Consider the following 15,559-nt stretch of genomic DNA (forward strand, 5'->3'; position numbering starts at 1 on the left):
CCCACTCCGAGTCGGGAAGAGCAGCTGGTGACCCCCGTTCAGACGAAGTCGGTTAATGAGAGGGAGCTTTGAGTCCACGGGCCGGCCCAGGGCATGCAGGTGTCTGTGTGGGATGGTGGTGGGTGGGGGTCGCTGCCGTTGCGGGGGCTTGCCCCATGTTAGCGGGGCTGCGGGTGGCTGGGGGATGGTGGGTCAGCTCTGTGGGTCGGGACTCACCCAGAGACTACCACCAGGCTCCCTCTCACATCTGCCGTCACACACGGGAACCGAGAGACACAATTTCCTATGGAAAACATAATACTCTCACCTCCCGTTTGGAGGTGAGATACATCAGGTTGCAACTTGAAGGTCTGGAAATATGGAAACATCCACGACAAAGACTCTCAACACACGTCTCCCGGAGGGAACCTGCCAGATAAATGGCCCTCGCCGACGTGTTGGCCCCAGCACGGAATCTCATTAGAAATCTGAACTTTTGGATACATTTCCTTTTCTAAAAGGGATGTGTTCTCTAAAAAAATCAGCTCTAAAGTAATATGACCACAGTTACTTATCCACAGAGAAGTTCCCTGGTGACTCGGTCTGTAAAGAATCCGCCTGCAATGCAGGTGACCTGGGTTCAATCCCTGGGTGGGGAAGATCCCCTGGAGAAGCGAATGGCAACCCACTCCAGTATCCTTGCCTGGGGGTGCAGTCTGCGGGGTCACAGAGTCAGAGACGACTGAGCGATTGAGCCACAATCCACAGGAGAGGCTCTTCCTGGGTTGCTGGCTGTGGGCGCAGCAGGGCAGCACATCTGAGACCCGAGGGTGAGCTGTCTCCCCAGGAAACTGCAGACCCGGGACTCAGGATGCCCCCACGTCCACGCGGAGCCCTGGGAGCGTCATGCGGCCTGAGCCCTGGGCCCTCCGCCTGCAGGGGCGGGAGCAGAGCTGAGCTCCTGGACTTCGGCTTCCTCCTGTCCTGTGGTCTCAGATGTGTCCGTCAGTCTGTGAGGCACCTGTATCTCCTGCCCTGGGACTCGCACATCCGGTAGTGAGGCCTCTGCCCACCGAGGTCACCGTGGGTGACCCGAGGCCTCACCTCCAGCTGCCCACCGAAGCTCTTTAGCGAACACGTGGTCTCCCAGCTGCTCTGGGGCGAACGTCTGTGTCTCCCACATTCCCTGGAATCCTGGCCGCCAAGGTGACGAGGGCAGAGGTGGGGCCCTCGCACCGAGATCAGGGCCCACACGAGACCCCAGAGCTCCCTGCCCCCTCCCCACAGAGGACACGCCGAGAGGCTGCCATCTGAGAGCCAGGACACGCACTCCCACCGAACCCCACATCTGCCGGCCTTGTCTCAGCCCCCGCTTCCAGACCGAGGGACTTGAGCGTCTGCTAAGCCACCCGTCTGTGCTGGTCTCCTGCCGGGGGAACCCAGACACTGGCTTCCTGTGGCTGCACCCTAGCACGCATGCTGTTAGCAGATAAACACCTAGGAAAGTCCCCACGAAGAGCAAACGTTTAACACAAGGGCGGCATGTGGGACCCACCCCAGGGCGGGTCTCTGGACTCTAAGTACGGGGGACACTCCTCCCCGATCACGAGGGCCCAGCTGCTCTGGGGGCAGCAGCCCAGGCTCTGCCCAGGGTCACCTGCAGCCCGCCCCCAGCAGGAGGGACTGTGGCCAGAGAGACGGTCCTGACCAGGGAGAGGGTGGGGACCACAGCTGTCAGGACCTGTCCACACGGTGCAAGGGGCTGAGTTATGAACGCGCGCCTCTTATAAAACCTGGACGGCAATTATGCACCAAGTACCACCTGCTGGAAGGGCGGGGGGCTTCCTATGGGGAGGCTTCTGTGCTGAGCGGGCAGCTGACCCTTCCCACAAGAAGCAGCATGAGGTGGGGGGGACATTTATTCACCGAGACGCTGCTGCTCAGAAAGCCTCGCACACAGTCGGCACTCAACTGTGTACATTGAGTTGGCGCTCACCTGTGCGCGTTCCCAGGGCAAACCCCACAGCTGTTCACTGGGGCCAGTGTTCTGTGTAGAGTGGGGACAACCCTCCCTTGGGGAGGCCTCGGGGGAAGGCTGGATGTCAGGGTGCCCTCCCCTTACTGCCTCGCTAGTGTGCTGGGCAGTTGGGGACCCTCCCCCACCAACCCCACCTCTCCCAGCCGCTCCCCCGGTGGGCGGGGCGCAGGCTGGGCAGTTGCCCCACCCTGTCCCTCCCAGCCGCTCCCCTGTGGGTGGGGCGCAGGCTGGGCAGTCAGGGACCGCCCCCCCAGCCTCTCCCGGCCACTCTGCGTGGCAGGGCCCGGGGCCTTACCAGGACCATGTGGCCGGTGGAGATGTCCATGTTGGGCTGCACGGGCTCCTCTGACCAGGACGAGGTGCTGCTCCGCGCGGAGGGGCTGGGCATGGGCCCGTCGCTGAACTGGGAGGACACACTGCTGACGCGGGACGTGTGCGCGGCCTCGGGGCGCTCGGTCGTGCGCACCGCCATGCGCTGACGGCACAGCTCCTGCAAGACAGCGGGCCGGTCAGAGCCTCCCACCTGAGTCCCGGGCCGCGGGACAGGGCTCACCCGAGACCATGCGCACCCTACAGATATGCGCACAGACACACACAAGGGTAGACATGCTCCAGAGACAGGCATACGGACACAGACACAGTCACACACACAGACACACAGACACAAAGAGTCACACACACAGACACACACATGCATAGACACACAGAGACACGCACACACAGACACACACAGACACACACAGACACACAGAGTCACACACACAGACACGCACACGCAAAGACACACACAGACACGCACACACAGACACACACAGTCACACACACAGACACACACACGCAAAGACACACACAGACACGCACACACAGACACACACAGTCACACACACAGACACACACACGCAAAGACACACACAGACACGCACACACAGACACACACAGACACACACAGTCACACACACACACGCAAAGACACACAGAGACACGCACACAGACGCGCACAGGCTCAGGCGGGGCTGCCAGGCCCACCGTGGCCGCCCTGGCCTGGGTGCTGTGTGGACAGACTTCAAGCGCCTCCTCCCTCCTCAGAACGTGGGCTCTGGTGGGGGCAGGGGTTATACTGAAATACAGACACTTGTACTTTCGTCACAGCATTAGGAAAAAACCCTCTTTTTGGTTCTTTTTGTTCCCAAAGCCTCGCTTGCAGCGGTGAGGCTGCGCAGGAGAGAATCAGCAGAAGCGCACACGGGGGACCGTGCAGGGTGGACAGGGACGGGCCTGCCGGACGAGCTCCCTGGGGCTGACGGAGCTTGGCTGGATCACCACGGGGCCTCAGGGCCCCGGCACAGGGGTGTGTGACCAGCCTGGCGGGGGAGGCCCGGCTGTGCCCGCGGCCGCCAGACTCAGGGCTCGGTGGTCACCCGGCCCCCAGGAGATCTGGCTGGACGCTCCCCCCTTCTGACCCACAGAAGTGCCTTTGGGGGGATCCCATCAGTCACGCTGTGGTGACTCCCAGCCCTGCCCAGCGAACGCTGTCAGCAGAGCCGTCCAGCAGAAGGACGTGAAGAGAAAGTCTACAAGAGAATCTTGGCCCACGAGTTGAAGACTGCTCGGGGCAAAGAGGCGGTGTGGAGACCCGAGGCTCCTCCTCTTCCCTGGTGCCCTCGGGGGCCGCACCCCGCACACCCGGCTGCTGTCCTGGCCTCAAGGTCCTGCGGGCAAGGAGGTCTCCGCTCTGTGTCCTCTCACCTGGCTGCCTGTTTCTGGGACTAAAGCTCGTCCTGAGGCCACTGAGGGCTCGCTCTCCCCGGGGACACTGTGCTGACCCTTCCCCGGGTCAGAGGATGGCTCAGGTGCGCTGTGAGGTGGGCCACCTGGCCGAGAGCCCCCAGCCCCATCCGAGCATCTGCAGGGGGCGGGGGTGGGCACTGCAGAAGCCAGCGCAAGAGACCAAAGGGAAGGAAGGGCGGTGGTGAGGGGGGCCCTGCCTCTCTCCCCCAGGGCTCAGGAGTTACCCATGGCTCCCAGACAACCAGTCTGCTTGAGACTTCCCCCTCGGCTTCACAGAATCTTAGAAGCAACAAGGAGCCCAACACAGCGGGTGTGCTCAGTCGCATCCACAGGCCACCTATGGACTGCTGGCCAGGGCTCCTCTGTCCGTGGGAGTCTCCAGGCACGAATGCCGGAGTGGGTTGCCACGCCCTCCTCCAGGGCATCGTCCCGACTCAGGGATCGAACCCGCATCTGCTGCGTCTCCTGCACCGCAAGCGGGCTCTTCACCACCGAGCCACCAGGAAGCTGCACAGCAGGCGACTGTGCCGATACGGAGGCACATGCCTCCAGGGCCAAGTCCACCTCCCACCGCTTCCCACTTAGGCACGGTGGATGTCACCTGACTTTGAGAAAAGCACACCGAGAACTTTCTGCAGTAACTTGCGAGGTTTCACGTCATTCACCCAGAAGAACAGAAAATGCCCTCCAAGAACGGCTCGTCTGGGGAAGAGGATCTGAGAAGCTGGCAGTTCACCCCCGGAACAGTAGAACATCAGGGCAGCTGCTGTCTGCCCTGGAGGTGCTGGGATGAAGGGCGACGGGCACCCCGGGTTCCATCCCTCCTCGGTCCCCATGGAGAGGGCGCGCCCTGGCGGGGCCCCTGCCTGGCCAGACTCCCGGTGTGACCTTGGGCGAGGCATTCAGGGCTCGGCCTGAGTGCTTTCACCCTGAGACGGAAGGAACCGGAGAGCGCAGAAGACTCAAGGGTTCCAGTATGCGGAACGCCAGCGAGGCCCCGAGTGAGGTCCATCACAGACCCTGTCACCATTCCTGTCACTGACCAGTGCGGGAGTGGGGGGCTCCCCTCACTGACCAGTGCGGGAGTGCAGGAGGTCCCTCATTGACCAGTGCAGGAGTGGAGGGGCTCCATCACCGACCAGTGCGGGAGTTGGGGGGCTCCCCTCACTGACCAGTACGGGAGTGGAGGGGCTCCCCTCACTGACCAGTGCGGGAATGGAGGGGGTCCCTCATTGACCAGTGCAGGAGTGGAGGGGCTCCATCACTGACCAGTGCGGGAGTGGGGGGGCTCCCCTCACTGACCAGTATAGGAGTGGAGGGGCTCCCCTCACTGACCAGTGCGGGAGTGGAGGGGGTCCCTCACTGACCAGCGCGGGAGTGGGTGTTGGTGCAATTAAGACAGAACCGTTCTCTAAACCAGATCAGCTCTCGGTGGCCTGGCGAGTTAGAGACACTTTTCTGGAAGCAGGAGTTTTAGAGGTGGGGGTGCCCCAGATCACCCCACGGCCTCCTCACGAGTCACTGGTGATTAGGACCAACTTGGAGAGCCAGCCCAGCCCACACAGGTGCCCGTGGCCCCCCAGGACTGGCCCTGCAACTCAGGCCCAGCATTCTCCAGGCCGCTACTGAGAGTGGATTCTCCTTGTGGGTCTCTGTGTTTTAAATAAAAGCTGCAGCAACAATCCAAGAGAAGCTGTCACCCCCGCATCCAAGAGCACCAACACTGACCACAGGGGCCCCAGGCTGCAGAGGAGGCCCCTCGCCTGCCCAGAGCGGGGCTCCGGGCCGCGCAGGCCCACTGCCGGGGGGGCCCACGCAGGGTCAGGCCTCTTTCACCTGCATATAAAAGTGGGTGCAGCCGCTAAGGGGGGACGCTTGACCTCAAACTGACCACAGTCCAGCCTCTACATGATAAATGATGAGGTGGGATGAGCTGAGAGGTGGTGGAACCAGGGGAGGGTCAAGCAGAGATGAGACACCCGGGGGCTGGAGCCACTGCTCCTGGGGGCCTGGGAGGGCCCGGCCTGGCGCCAGTGGATGGGCTGGGGGAGGTGATACGCCCGGGGCCCAGCAGCCGCCTCGCCCCAGCTCCCGTAAGTCACCAGCAGAGGTGAGTTCCGAGGGCCCTGAGCAGACACTGGGCAGCCCTGCCTCCGCAAAGCCACCCCTCTGGACAGCACACCAGGCCGCCCTGGCTGAACACAGGCCCCCTGGAGCCCAGCGCCCTGCACCTGCTGCTCCAGAAGCTGCAATGGGAACAGCAACATCCCCCACACTGATTCTCTCCTGGCTCCTGGAAGCGTCCATCCACTCACATCCGGAGTGCGATGCTGACGCTGAGTCCTGGGGATGGCAGTTGTCGGCTGTGTGACCTTGAGCAAACCGGCGAGCCTCTCTGCGCCCCCACCTTCTACTCTGAAATGGGGACACAGGCAAAGCCCTCTGGAGGCCCGCGTGGGAGACCAGGCTCAGGTGGAGCATTCAGGAACAGGCCTGAGCTGCCAGGTGACCATCAGTGTCGTCACGAACTTTCTCAGCAAGGCTCCCACCCGACACTGGACGCTGGGGCCTCGAGGGATCAGGACGGGAGCCCCATGGGCGGACGAAGGCTGATGTGGAGGCCAGGAGGTGGGCAGTGAGGGCAAGAGGGCAGGAGGCCCACGTGGCTGGAAGAACCCCCCAGGAGGGTGGCTGCAGGTGGGGGAGCAGGGGGCCAGGACCGCCGTGTCACCCCTTGGGGAGCAATGCCGGGCTCCCACCACACACCCTCGCTTGGCCCCCCCTGGGGGACCTGGGTCTGGAAGCAACAAGTGTGGTCTCTGCACCTGCGTGGCTGCGGCAGCGAGGGTCAGAGCCGCGCTCCCTGGTCCCCCCAACCTGCAGCTCGGCTCCCCGGGGGTTTGCCTGCTGCAGTCCTCGAGGCTGGGGTCCCAACCTTGCCCTCTGGACCCGAGACATGGGGATGAGCTGCGTCTGGCTCGGATTAGTAGGCCGTGGCACTGTCAGAAGCTGTGGGGCTTGTCTGTGCTTGCTGCAGGACCACAGAGCTGAGTGCCATGCCGTGCCCGCAAGCAGGCAAGTCCCACCCCCGCCGCAGCTCCTGACCTAACCCAAGAGCACCAGACCGGTCCGTCCACAGCCAAAAAACAGGGCTCACCCCACAGTGGTTCAGTCTGACCCGCCCCAGTCTGACGATGAGCACACCCCCCTGGAGGGGACACGCAGGTCCCTGTGTTTGAGGAAAGGGCTCGAGTGAACCTTCGGTCCTGGCTCCTTCCACCCAGTACCGGGCAGAGTCCCTCACGGTCACTGCGGCCACCTCCCCGACCGGCGGCCACGTCACCCCCTACACGGTCGCAGGATGCTCTGGGTGAACCCAGAGAGGCAGACGGTCATAGAAAGATGCGGAAATCCCCGGGGGTCACTGTGCAGCCTTTTAAGTTAGTCCTTTATGTTGATTACAGCTTGTAAGTTAATAATAGAAATTCTATATTTTGTCCATGCTCTGAGCAATGCTTGAAAATTAAAATTTTCAAAGGAAAAATGAACTTTTTAGAACATACCTGCCCTAGTAATGGTCTGGCAAGGAGACTGACGGGGTGGATTTTCACTGCCCAGGTGTATGGTCTTGTGGCAAGGCCCCAGTCTGTGGGTCTCGCAGCGAGGCCGCCTAGTGCGGAGGGTTCACCAGGCTGCCCGCCCCTTGACCAGATGGGGAACCTGCAGACAGAGCCTCATTCTTCATTCAAAAGGACCACGTCTCCCGAAAAAGGCATCCGCAGTCCCCACGGCGACAGCGAAGGCATGAACCCGCTGACCCCTCAGGCGACAAGAGAGCGCACCAGCTGGGCTTAACCACTTATTTAAATGTAACGTGCAGTTCACAACGTGAGCTCCCATCACACGGAGCTGCGACCAGGCCAACGCGCTTCCCTGAGTTCACTGCCTGCGTTTACGACCAGGAAGGACCACGCGGCATCATCGCGTGATAAACGCTGCAGTCGCCAAGACCAATCTCCTGTAGGTGATAGCCTGTGACGGGGGGTGAGAGTGCAGAGCTATGAGCTGTGATCATCCAGGGAAGGTGGCCCACTTGAGCGAAAGGACACTGATCACGCTGAATGAACTCCACAGCCGGCTCTGAGAGAAACCCAGAGACAAGCCCATTCATGTTCGGGACTTTTCCTCATTCATAACCCTGGCAGCCAGCAGACAGGGCAGAGTCCACGCCGAGCACTCACTCCCTGGGTGAGGTCACGGGAACCCCGAATGAAAACTATGGGACACAGCCCATCGAGGTACGAACTAGTGTGTGTGTGTATGTGAGTCACTTGGTCGCGTCCAACTCTTTCTGACTCCATTGACTATAGCCCATCAGGCTCCTCTGCCTGTGGGATTTCCCAGGCAGGAATACTGCAGTGGGCTCTGTCTTCTTCTCCAGGGGATCTTCCCGACGCAGGGAACTCGCGTCTCCTGCGCTGGCATTCTTCACCACTGAGCCACAGGGAAGCCCGCGGACCACAGCGCAGCCTCACTGAAATCAGTCCCCTTCAACTTTGCAGACGTGGCCACGTCCTCAGCACAGACGAGAGTCTGGCAAATAGCCTTTGCTCGGCTGGACAGCACCTTCCAGCCCCTCCACCGAACAAAAAATCTTTAAGGAGTTTAAAGATCCAGACTAACTCTCTCTTGATTAAAAACGGACTCTGCTCATGATCTAGGACATGTTACTCTCATAAGAATGATCCTGAGCATTTAGCATGATGCCCTTGAGTGGATAAAGGCAATTACCATCCTCAGGTCCCGATTCACATGACTCAACAACCAAGGGCAATCCATTACGAAGAGGAAGATGGGCAGACTCAGCCACAGGCGCCTTTTGCTCGCAGACCTACATGCAGGGTCGACCAGCCGTGCGTGGCTTCCCTTCAAACGTCTCTTGGCTCGGGGTGCCCCTCGTCCATCCCTGCAGAGTGGGCGCCAGCACAGAGCAGGAGCCCCGGGGCTGTACCCGCAGACGTGGGGCTCCCTTACCCCCGAGCACTCTCTGCGGCTGTGACCGGAGCTCAGGGAACACTCCCACTAGGAGTCTGGCCGGATCTGTTTCTCCTCACAGTGCCTGCGCTTTAGCAGGAGAGAAGACGGCGAGTGTGAAGGAAAAGAAGTACTTTTCCAACAGCGAAGAGGAAACCGCCTGTTTGGGGCCACGCTGCTGTGGTTTCCAGGACGCCAGTCTCTGGGGAGCTGATGCTTCCCTGCGCGGCTGTGTGTCTTCAGCTTCTGGACTCTCTCAGGTCTGGGGACGGTCATGGAGAGGACAGATGCAGTGTCCCGAGCTCCTGTGGGGGGCGGTGCGCACGCAATCACGTGGAGATGGGGCCCTTTGGCCGGCGAGCCCACAGCAGCATCAGCAGCGTCGATGGGGCCTCTCCTCTTGGGGAGCAGGGGTTCCTTGCCATGAGCATCTCAGGAGCCAGCCCAGGGAGAAGATGGACCCAGTGGGACAGATAGCTTGGCCCGAGACAGACCCCATCCTTGGGTCAAGGGGGTTGGGGGACAGAGCTTGGCCTGAGACAGACCCTGCTCCACCAAGCATCTCGGGTCAAGGGGGTCCAGGGACAGAGCTCGGCTGGAGACACACCCCGTCCACGCCAGGCATTTCGGGTCGAGGGTGTCCAGGCAACGACTCCCACCCAGAAGCCCCGGGCCTGAGTCCCAGCTTGGCCGCTCAGCAGCTGCGAGGCTTTGGACAAGCCGCCTGTGTCTGGACGTCAGCCTCCTGACCTGTGGAGGTGGGGATGGTGGCAGAAGGGCTGCACAGGGCCGTAGGGGGCATTCCAAGAGCGAATGGGCAAAGAGCCAACACAGGGCTGGGGCGTGAGGCGAGCGTGCAGCCGCCGACCACGCCTTCCTTCTGCTGGACACGGGCTCCCCGACCAGCTTCCTGGATCACGCATGGGTGTGCGGGAGCAGTCAGGATGCCCGGTCAGGTCCTCCTCCCAGGACACCACAGCTGAAAGGCGGGGTTCCACGCGCACTGTCCCCCTGCTGGGGAGGGCACGGGCCATGCGGAACCCAGTTTGCCGACCGGCCACTGTCTACAGTGGGAAGGATCTCTCCCCTCCCTTCTTGGGGAAACCAGGGTTCAGAAGTCTCTAAAGAGAAAAGAATAGCACTTCAGTCCCCCTAAAATCCAGTACTCCATCACAGAATCATCAAACATGTGCCGCACGTGTCCTGAACGCGTCCTCGTTGGTCAAGAGAGGTGAGACGGGGCGTGAACCTCCCATGAAGCCAACGCGGGGCCCCCCTCCTGGCACCGTGCAGGGCGCCCCCTCAGTCCATCCAGCCCCGCCAGCCACCCAAGCGGGCAGGTCCAGAGAACAGAGTCAGCACAGCATCCGCTGAAGCTCTGAAGCCTCCCACTCCAGGGGTCCTCAGGGCGCGGGCGTGCGGGGGTGTGGGGGGCAGGAGGGGGTGCAGGGATGTGGGCTCAGGAGCCAGGCGTGCACAGCGTGTGCAGATCGTTGTCTGTGAAGCCACCTGCTTCCCCCGCTACCTCCGGCCGCGGCCCTGGGATGCGTCTGCAGTGTCCACCGTCCCTACGCTGTAGCACAATCTGCAAAGTGAGTCGAACAGGACTCTGGCGGCAGAAGGCCACCCTCACACGTGGAATCTTATCTGACAGGGAACCTGGACCGAGTGGGGCTTGCTCTGAGAGACAAGGCCTGCCGTCCCCAGACTGCGCCCGAGGAAAAACAGGACTCCCCGGGCTTCAGAACAGCCTCTTTGTACCTTTCACGGAGCAGCGGGAACAAAGCAGCGGACGCCGAGTGTGCACACAAAGGCCCCGGGTTTGTGGGGCTATTTGGGATCGTAATTAGTGCAGCAGCGCAAAGCTGGGGAGGGACGCGCAAAGCTGGGAGAGCGCGAAAGGGGTTCATTACGTGCCCCGGGGGGTGGGGGTGGGGGGGCAATTACTCTCCGGGCGGATAAAAATGCTGAAAAGGAGCGGCTGCCCTGGGAGGCCTCAGCCCAGCTCCAAAGGCACTGCGGACCCCACAACACGGTGAGAGCAAGGGGCACAGGCGACCCCAGAGTGGCGTCCGGGGGGTCACATGCAAGAGGCCACGGAGACGCCATGACGGAGGGCGCCACGAACATGCTCAGAGGCGGCGTGACCACAAGCGCCACGGCAAAAGGCCCGCGGGCAGCAGGGGAGCCCTGGGTCGGGCCCTCAGGGTGAGGCCCAGGCACGCCTCCTCTTCCCGCTCCGTTTGCTGGTTTGTAGTTGACGGATCAGGCTTCACTTTCCCAATAAAACCCCACACGAGGTATGTCTAACACACGGCAACTTCTACGTGGAAAATGAATGAACGAGTGAAATGTCTGACCCGGACACTCCGGGTCCAGGAATGTCCATCGAGAAAAAGCACAGGAAGACAAGTGGAGCCTCGCCTGGTGAGCCGGGCTCGCCCCCAGCAGCTGTGACGCGTGACAAGTGTGACCGGGAGGAACAGCCTCGAGCAGGCCGCGAGCACAGACTCACGCTGGGTGAGGGTGGGGTTTCACGGGGCCCCTCCCACTGAAAGCAGCTCATCTGCTCGGCGTTGCCCTGGGACGTGGACACAGATGTGTGCTCTGTGCACCCCAGGACAGCTCTCCCCAGTGGCCTCGTAAGGGATCGGGTGCCCCGGCTGTTTCTGGGTAGGAAGCAGAGGACCCGGGGGGGTTAGAGGCGCAGCAGGGGCAGTGGGCGGGGTCCCCGATCCAGGCCACCTTCTGCTCTCTGGACGAGAGCTGGCGCTCAGCCTGTTTCTCCAGCCCTGGCGTGTGTCACGGGGTCCCCACCACTCGTCCTGGACCCTCTTCACTGCATCCACCAGCTGCTCAGTGATGCCCAGATCACGTTTACATTCCCCTGGCAGAACAGCATGCTCACCCGTGCACAGACCATGTGCATGCATGTGCACACACACATGTACACAGCGCACACACCATGCACACACGAATGCGTGTATGTGCACACACGAACACACACCATGCACACACGTGTACACACACATGCATGCACACGTGAATGCATTGTGTGTACACACATGCACACACACACACATCCACACATGTGCCCATGCAGGGGAGAAGCCCGTCTCCAGAGTGAATCCTGAGCTGGCCTGAGAGTCTCCACAAGCCAGTGCTCATTCTGACCTTTAACCTGTGCCCCACCAGCACCCCGACACCCTGAGAACAGCTGTGGCTGCAGACCCGGGCTCCTCTGGCGAGACCGCAGCCGCCTTCGGTGCCGGCTCCTGTGGCACCAGTCAACTGTGAGGACAGCCCCCGGGCAGCAGTGTTTACGGAGCAACAGTGAGTCACGGCTCCCGCCTTGTAACGCTTTCTGTAAATGAGAGGTAAGGACACAGACTCATCTCTGCTGACAGAGGTGAGAAGGGCGTCCCGCTCGCTTCCCTGTCTGGAGCAGTCCACGGTCAGAGATGCGCGGCCGCGACAGTGACCCTGCCTGCTGTCCAGTTACCGCCACGTGGACAGTCCTCGCCTGCCAAACCGAGGGCAGCGGTCACTTTCTTGTTCTCTGTCCCCCTCGGTGTCCAGCACAGATCAATGAGGCTCTCCCGATGCCCGCTCATCAGTGGGTACCGCCTGCAGCCAGGAGCCCCTAGGGCCCAGGCCCCCCACGCTGGGCAGTGGCCGAGATGCTGAGGGCAGGGCCGCCCCCACGAGAGGCTGCGGGCGGTGGGGCTGCCTGGGGGCTGGACTCAGGTCCTCGGGTGGGGCTGGGACATCGCTGGTGAGCCTTAGGTGAAAGCTCGAGACCGGTCTCATTTTCCATAGCTCTCTAGTGCAAGAAATGAAATCACCAAATTACGGCTGGCCTGCTGCCTAAAGATGGGCCCAGAAGACACGTTACTAAGTTCCTCCCCGGTGTGTCTGACTCGTCCACGTCCACAAGGCCCCGCCCCGAGCCTGAGTGTCCTTTCAGACCTGGGACACACGCCGTCGGCTCTGTTTCTGATCACCATCAGGGTGAAACCGGGGAAGAGCTGTGACGAGGAGAACACAGGAAGGAAACACGTAACTCCACGAGTATCTTCTCTCCTAACCCACAGTTACCATGGTTTCCGCAACAATCTCTGATGCTTCAGCTGAAAGCCGGAATTCATGGAGATGCAGGAGAGAGTGTGTCTGACCCACAACCTCGGCAAGACCCAGAAGCCCTCACAGGAGGGTTCCTGTCCACAGGAGGATTCCCGTCCAGCTAGAAGCCCCCAGCAGGGCCACCGTCGTTAAGACAAATAAAACAGCAAACACAAAGCCCGAACTTCCTGGACTCCTGCAGCTGACAGCTCCCTGGGTCCTGAATGTCAGAGACGCCTCATAGCTCACATTCGACTCGGCCTCTGAGGGCAAAGGCAGTCTGGAGTGGCTCCACTGTATGCAGGGGCGTTTCAGGTTCATATTTAATATTCAGACAATAAAAAACGGCCACGTCAAGTGGAAATAAACTGCGCACCTCTTCAGGGAGCCCTGGTCCTGACGCGGACGTGGATGAGCAGCCGTCTCCTACCAGCAACGTTTGCACCTCCCTTATTTTCTCCTTGCTCAGCAGATACTGAAGCCCCAAGGTCTGTCATCACCGTCGTCTCGTTCATCCACATGTGGAGCTCAACACGCACCCCGTGCTGCGTGCTGGGCACTGCTCTCAACGCTGGAGGTTAAGGGTGATGTCTTCACGAGAGTTCTAAACACGCCCCCCAACCAGCTCCTCTCATGACGATACCTTAGACCCACCTGCCAACCAGGCTTTCCCGGGCTCTGAGCGGTCCCTGCTGAGGCTGAGCGTTCATTCCACAGATCCTCACCTTCTTTTCAGAGGACACGCAGGGGAAGGAACAAGCCAAGTTCTGGTCTGGCTCAGCCCGGGGCGAAAGCCCCTCCAGAAGTGAAGGGTGGTCCAAGGTGCCGGGAGGGGTCCCTCAGGAGGGGCCACGCTGGGCGGGCGGCGGGTGTGGGGTCCGGCCGGGGGACAGATGGGACGCTCGAGGGGGCAGAGCTGGGGGACGGCTTTCCGAGTGAGGGCTGCAGCCTGCACAAAGGTTCCAGGACAGAGGAGCTCAAGGGCGGGCCCAAGGCCAATACAGAGCCAGGCAGGGGCACGAAAGGGCTTCCCAGCTCCCCATCCCACCTGCAGCCTTGTTAAGGCAGAGGCAGGGCCGCGGGGGACGCGGGCCGGGAGGCAGCTGCCTCCGCCTCAGAGACAAACTCACAGCATCCTTCGGGGACCAGTTACGCCACCGAAGCTGCTGTGAATGGCGACGTGGCCCCCCAACACTGACGCACAGGGTGATGGGGGCAAGTCACCGTCAGTCCGTTTGATCTCGGTTCTCCCAGCTGTGAGGTGAGGGCGCTGACCTCTGAGGCCAGCAGGAACGTCTCAGGCTGTCACCGCCAGGAAGGCACAGGCGCCCAGCTTCCACAGCAGGTCCAAGCTGGCCGCGGCCCTGGAGGAAAGCCCCAGAAGGGGCATCCCAGGAGAGGCCACGAGAGCAAGCAGACACGTGGGGCACTGCTGGCCAGGGCCCAGGGCCATGAGTTGCAGGTTGCTGGAGCCAGCGTGAGGTCTGTGCACCCAAGACGCGCCCCAGGAATCTGTCTCAGGAAGCGGGGGGCCACAGGATGGGGGACCAGAGTTAAAACGCACCACTTAATGACCACCATTTGGGAAACACAGGGTCTGAAGTCAGAAAAGAAAGTTCGAAAGCAAACAACAGGGGAACTGAGGTTTTCTTCCCCTTGGCGTTTCAATGTCAAGTTCTGCGGTCGCTGAACTCAGTACTTCCCTTCTCCCTGGATGTGGGAGAGGAAGGGGAAGCCGGGGTGGGGATGACTGGGGGCAGGTAAACAGCTGAGACTGCCCTCCCAGCTGACGGCTGCTGCACAAGCAACGCTTTCCTCCCACCCAAGACCACCGTGGACTCTACTTAAAGAGCACGGTGTTCGGGATTATGAAGGATGTAATCTAAAGAACATTCCTCTCACTTGTTATTCTTCTGCTTCACTGTCTATAAAACAAGAAAACGATAAAATGCTTACGTATAAAACAAATCCAAACTCCTAACTCTAGAGGATATACGTCTAGTTCCATACTGACACTGGCGCCCTGGGCAGTGTTAGAGCCCCAGCGTCTGTCACACAGACTCTTCTAGTTCGTCTGCGATGAAACTAACCTGTGCTTCCTGTCCGTAACCCTCACACACCTTACACAGCCAAGCATCTTAAAGCATCTGGCCTTTCCTGCTGATGCAATCATTTGTGAGCCTTCCTTTTTTCATTCTCCAAATAGTCACAGACGCATGCAAACACACACCCAGATACCGAACTTTGCTGGTTGCATTATTTTTTACATTAAAGAACCTTTAAACACTACTTTTTCACGACTGTCGCCTTCCTAATAGGAAGTCACCTGTATGAATACCTTGCCCTTGCTAATAAATAACCCACCACAATTCCATTCTTAATTATCAGCAAGTCTTTCAAAGCAGGAGTGCTTTGGCGGGCTTTCCTCATAGCTCAGTTGGTAAAGAATCTGCCTACAATGCAGAAGACCCTGGTTCAATTCCTGGGTCAGAAAGATCCGCTGGAGAAGGGATAGATTACCCACTCCAGTATTCTTGGGCTTCCCTGGTGGCTCAGCTGGTAAAGAATCCTCCTGCAATGCAGGAGACCTAGGTTCGA

At 60.6% G+C, this 15,559-nt stretch overlaps 1 protein-coding gene across 3 annotated transcripts in view; it reads right to left on the reverse strand.

Moving 5' to 3' along the window:
- Positions 1–15,559, reverse strand: part of PTPRN2 (protein tyrosine phosphatase receptor type N2) — a 602,297-nt gene that overhangs the window by 84,856 nt on the left and 501,882 nt on the right. For all 3 annotated transcript variants that reach the window (XM_070788511.1, XM_070788512.1, XM_070788513.1), the window contains one exon: positions 2,313–2,507. In XM_070788511.1, coding sequence (XP_070644612.1) covers positions 2,313–2,507 — 195 coding nt within the window. The remainder of the gene's footprint in view (positions 1–2,312; positions 2,508–15,559) is intronic.

The sequence above is a fragment of the Bos indicus genome, chromosome 4 (genome assembly GCF_029378745.1).
Source record: "Bos indicus isolate NIAB-ARS_2022 breed Sahiwal x Tharparkar chromosome 4, NIAB-ARS_B.indTharparkar_mat_pri_1.0, whole genome shotgun sequence".
Taxonomy (NCBI): domain Eukaryota; kingdom Metazoa; phylum Chordata; class Mammalia; order Artiodactyla; family Bovidae; genus Bos; species Bos indicus.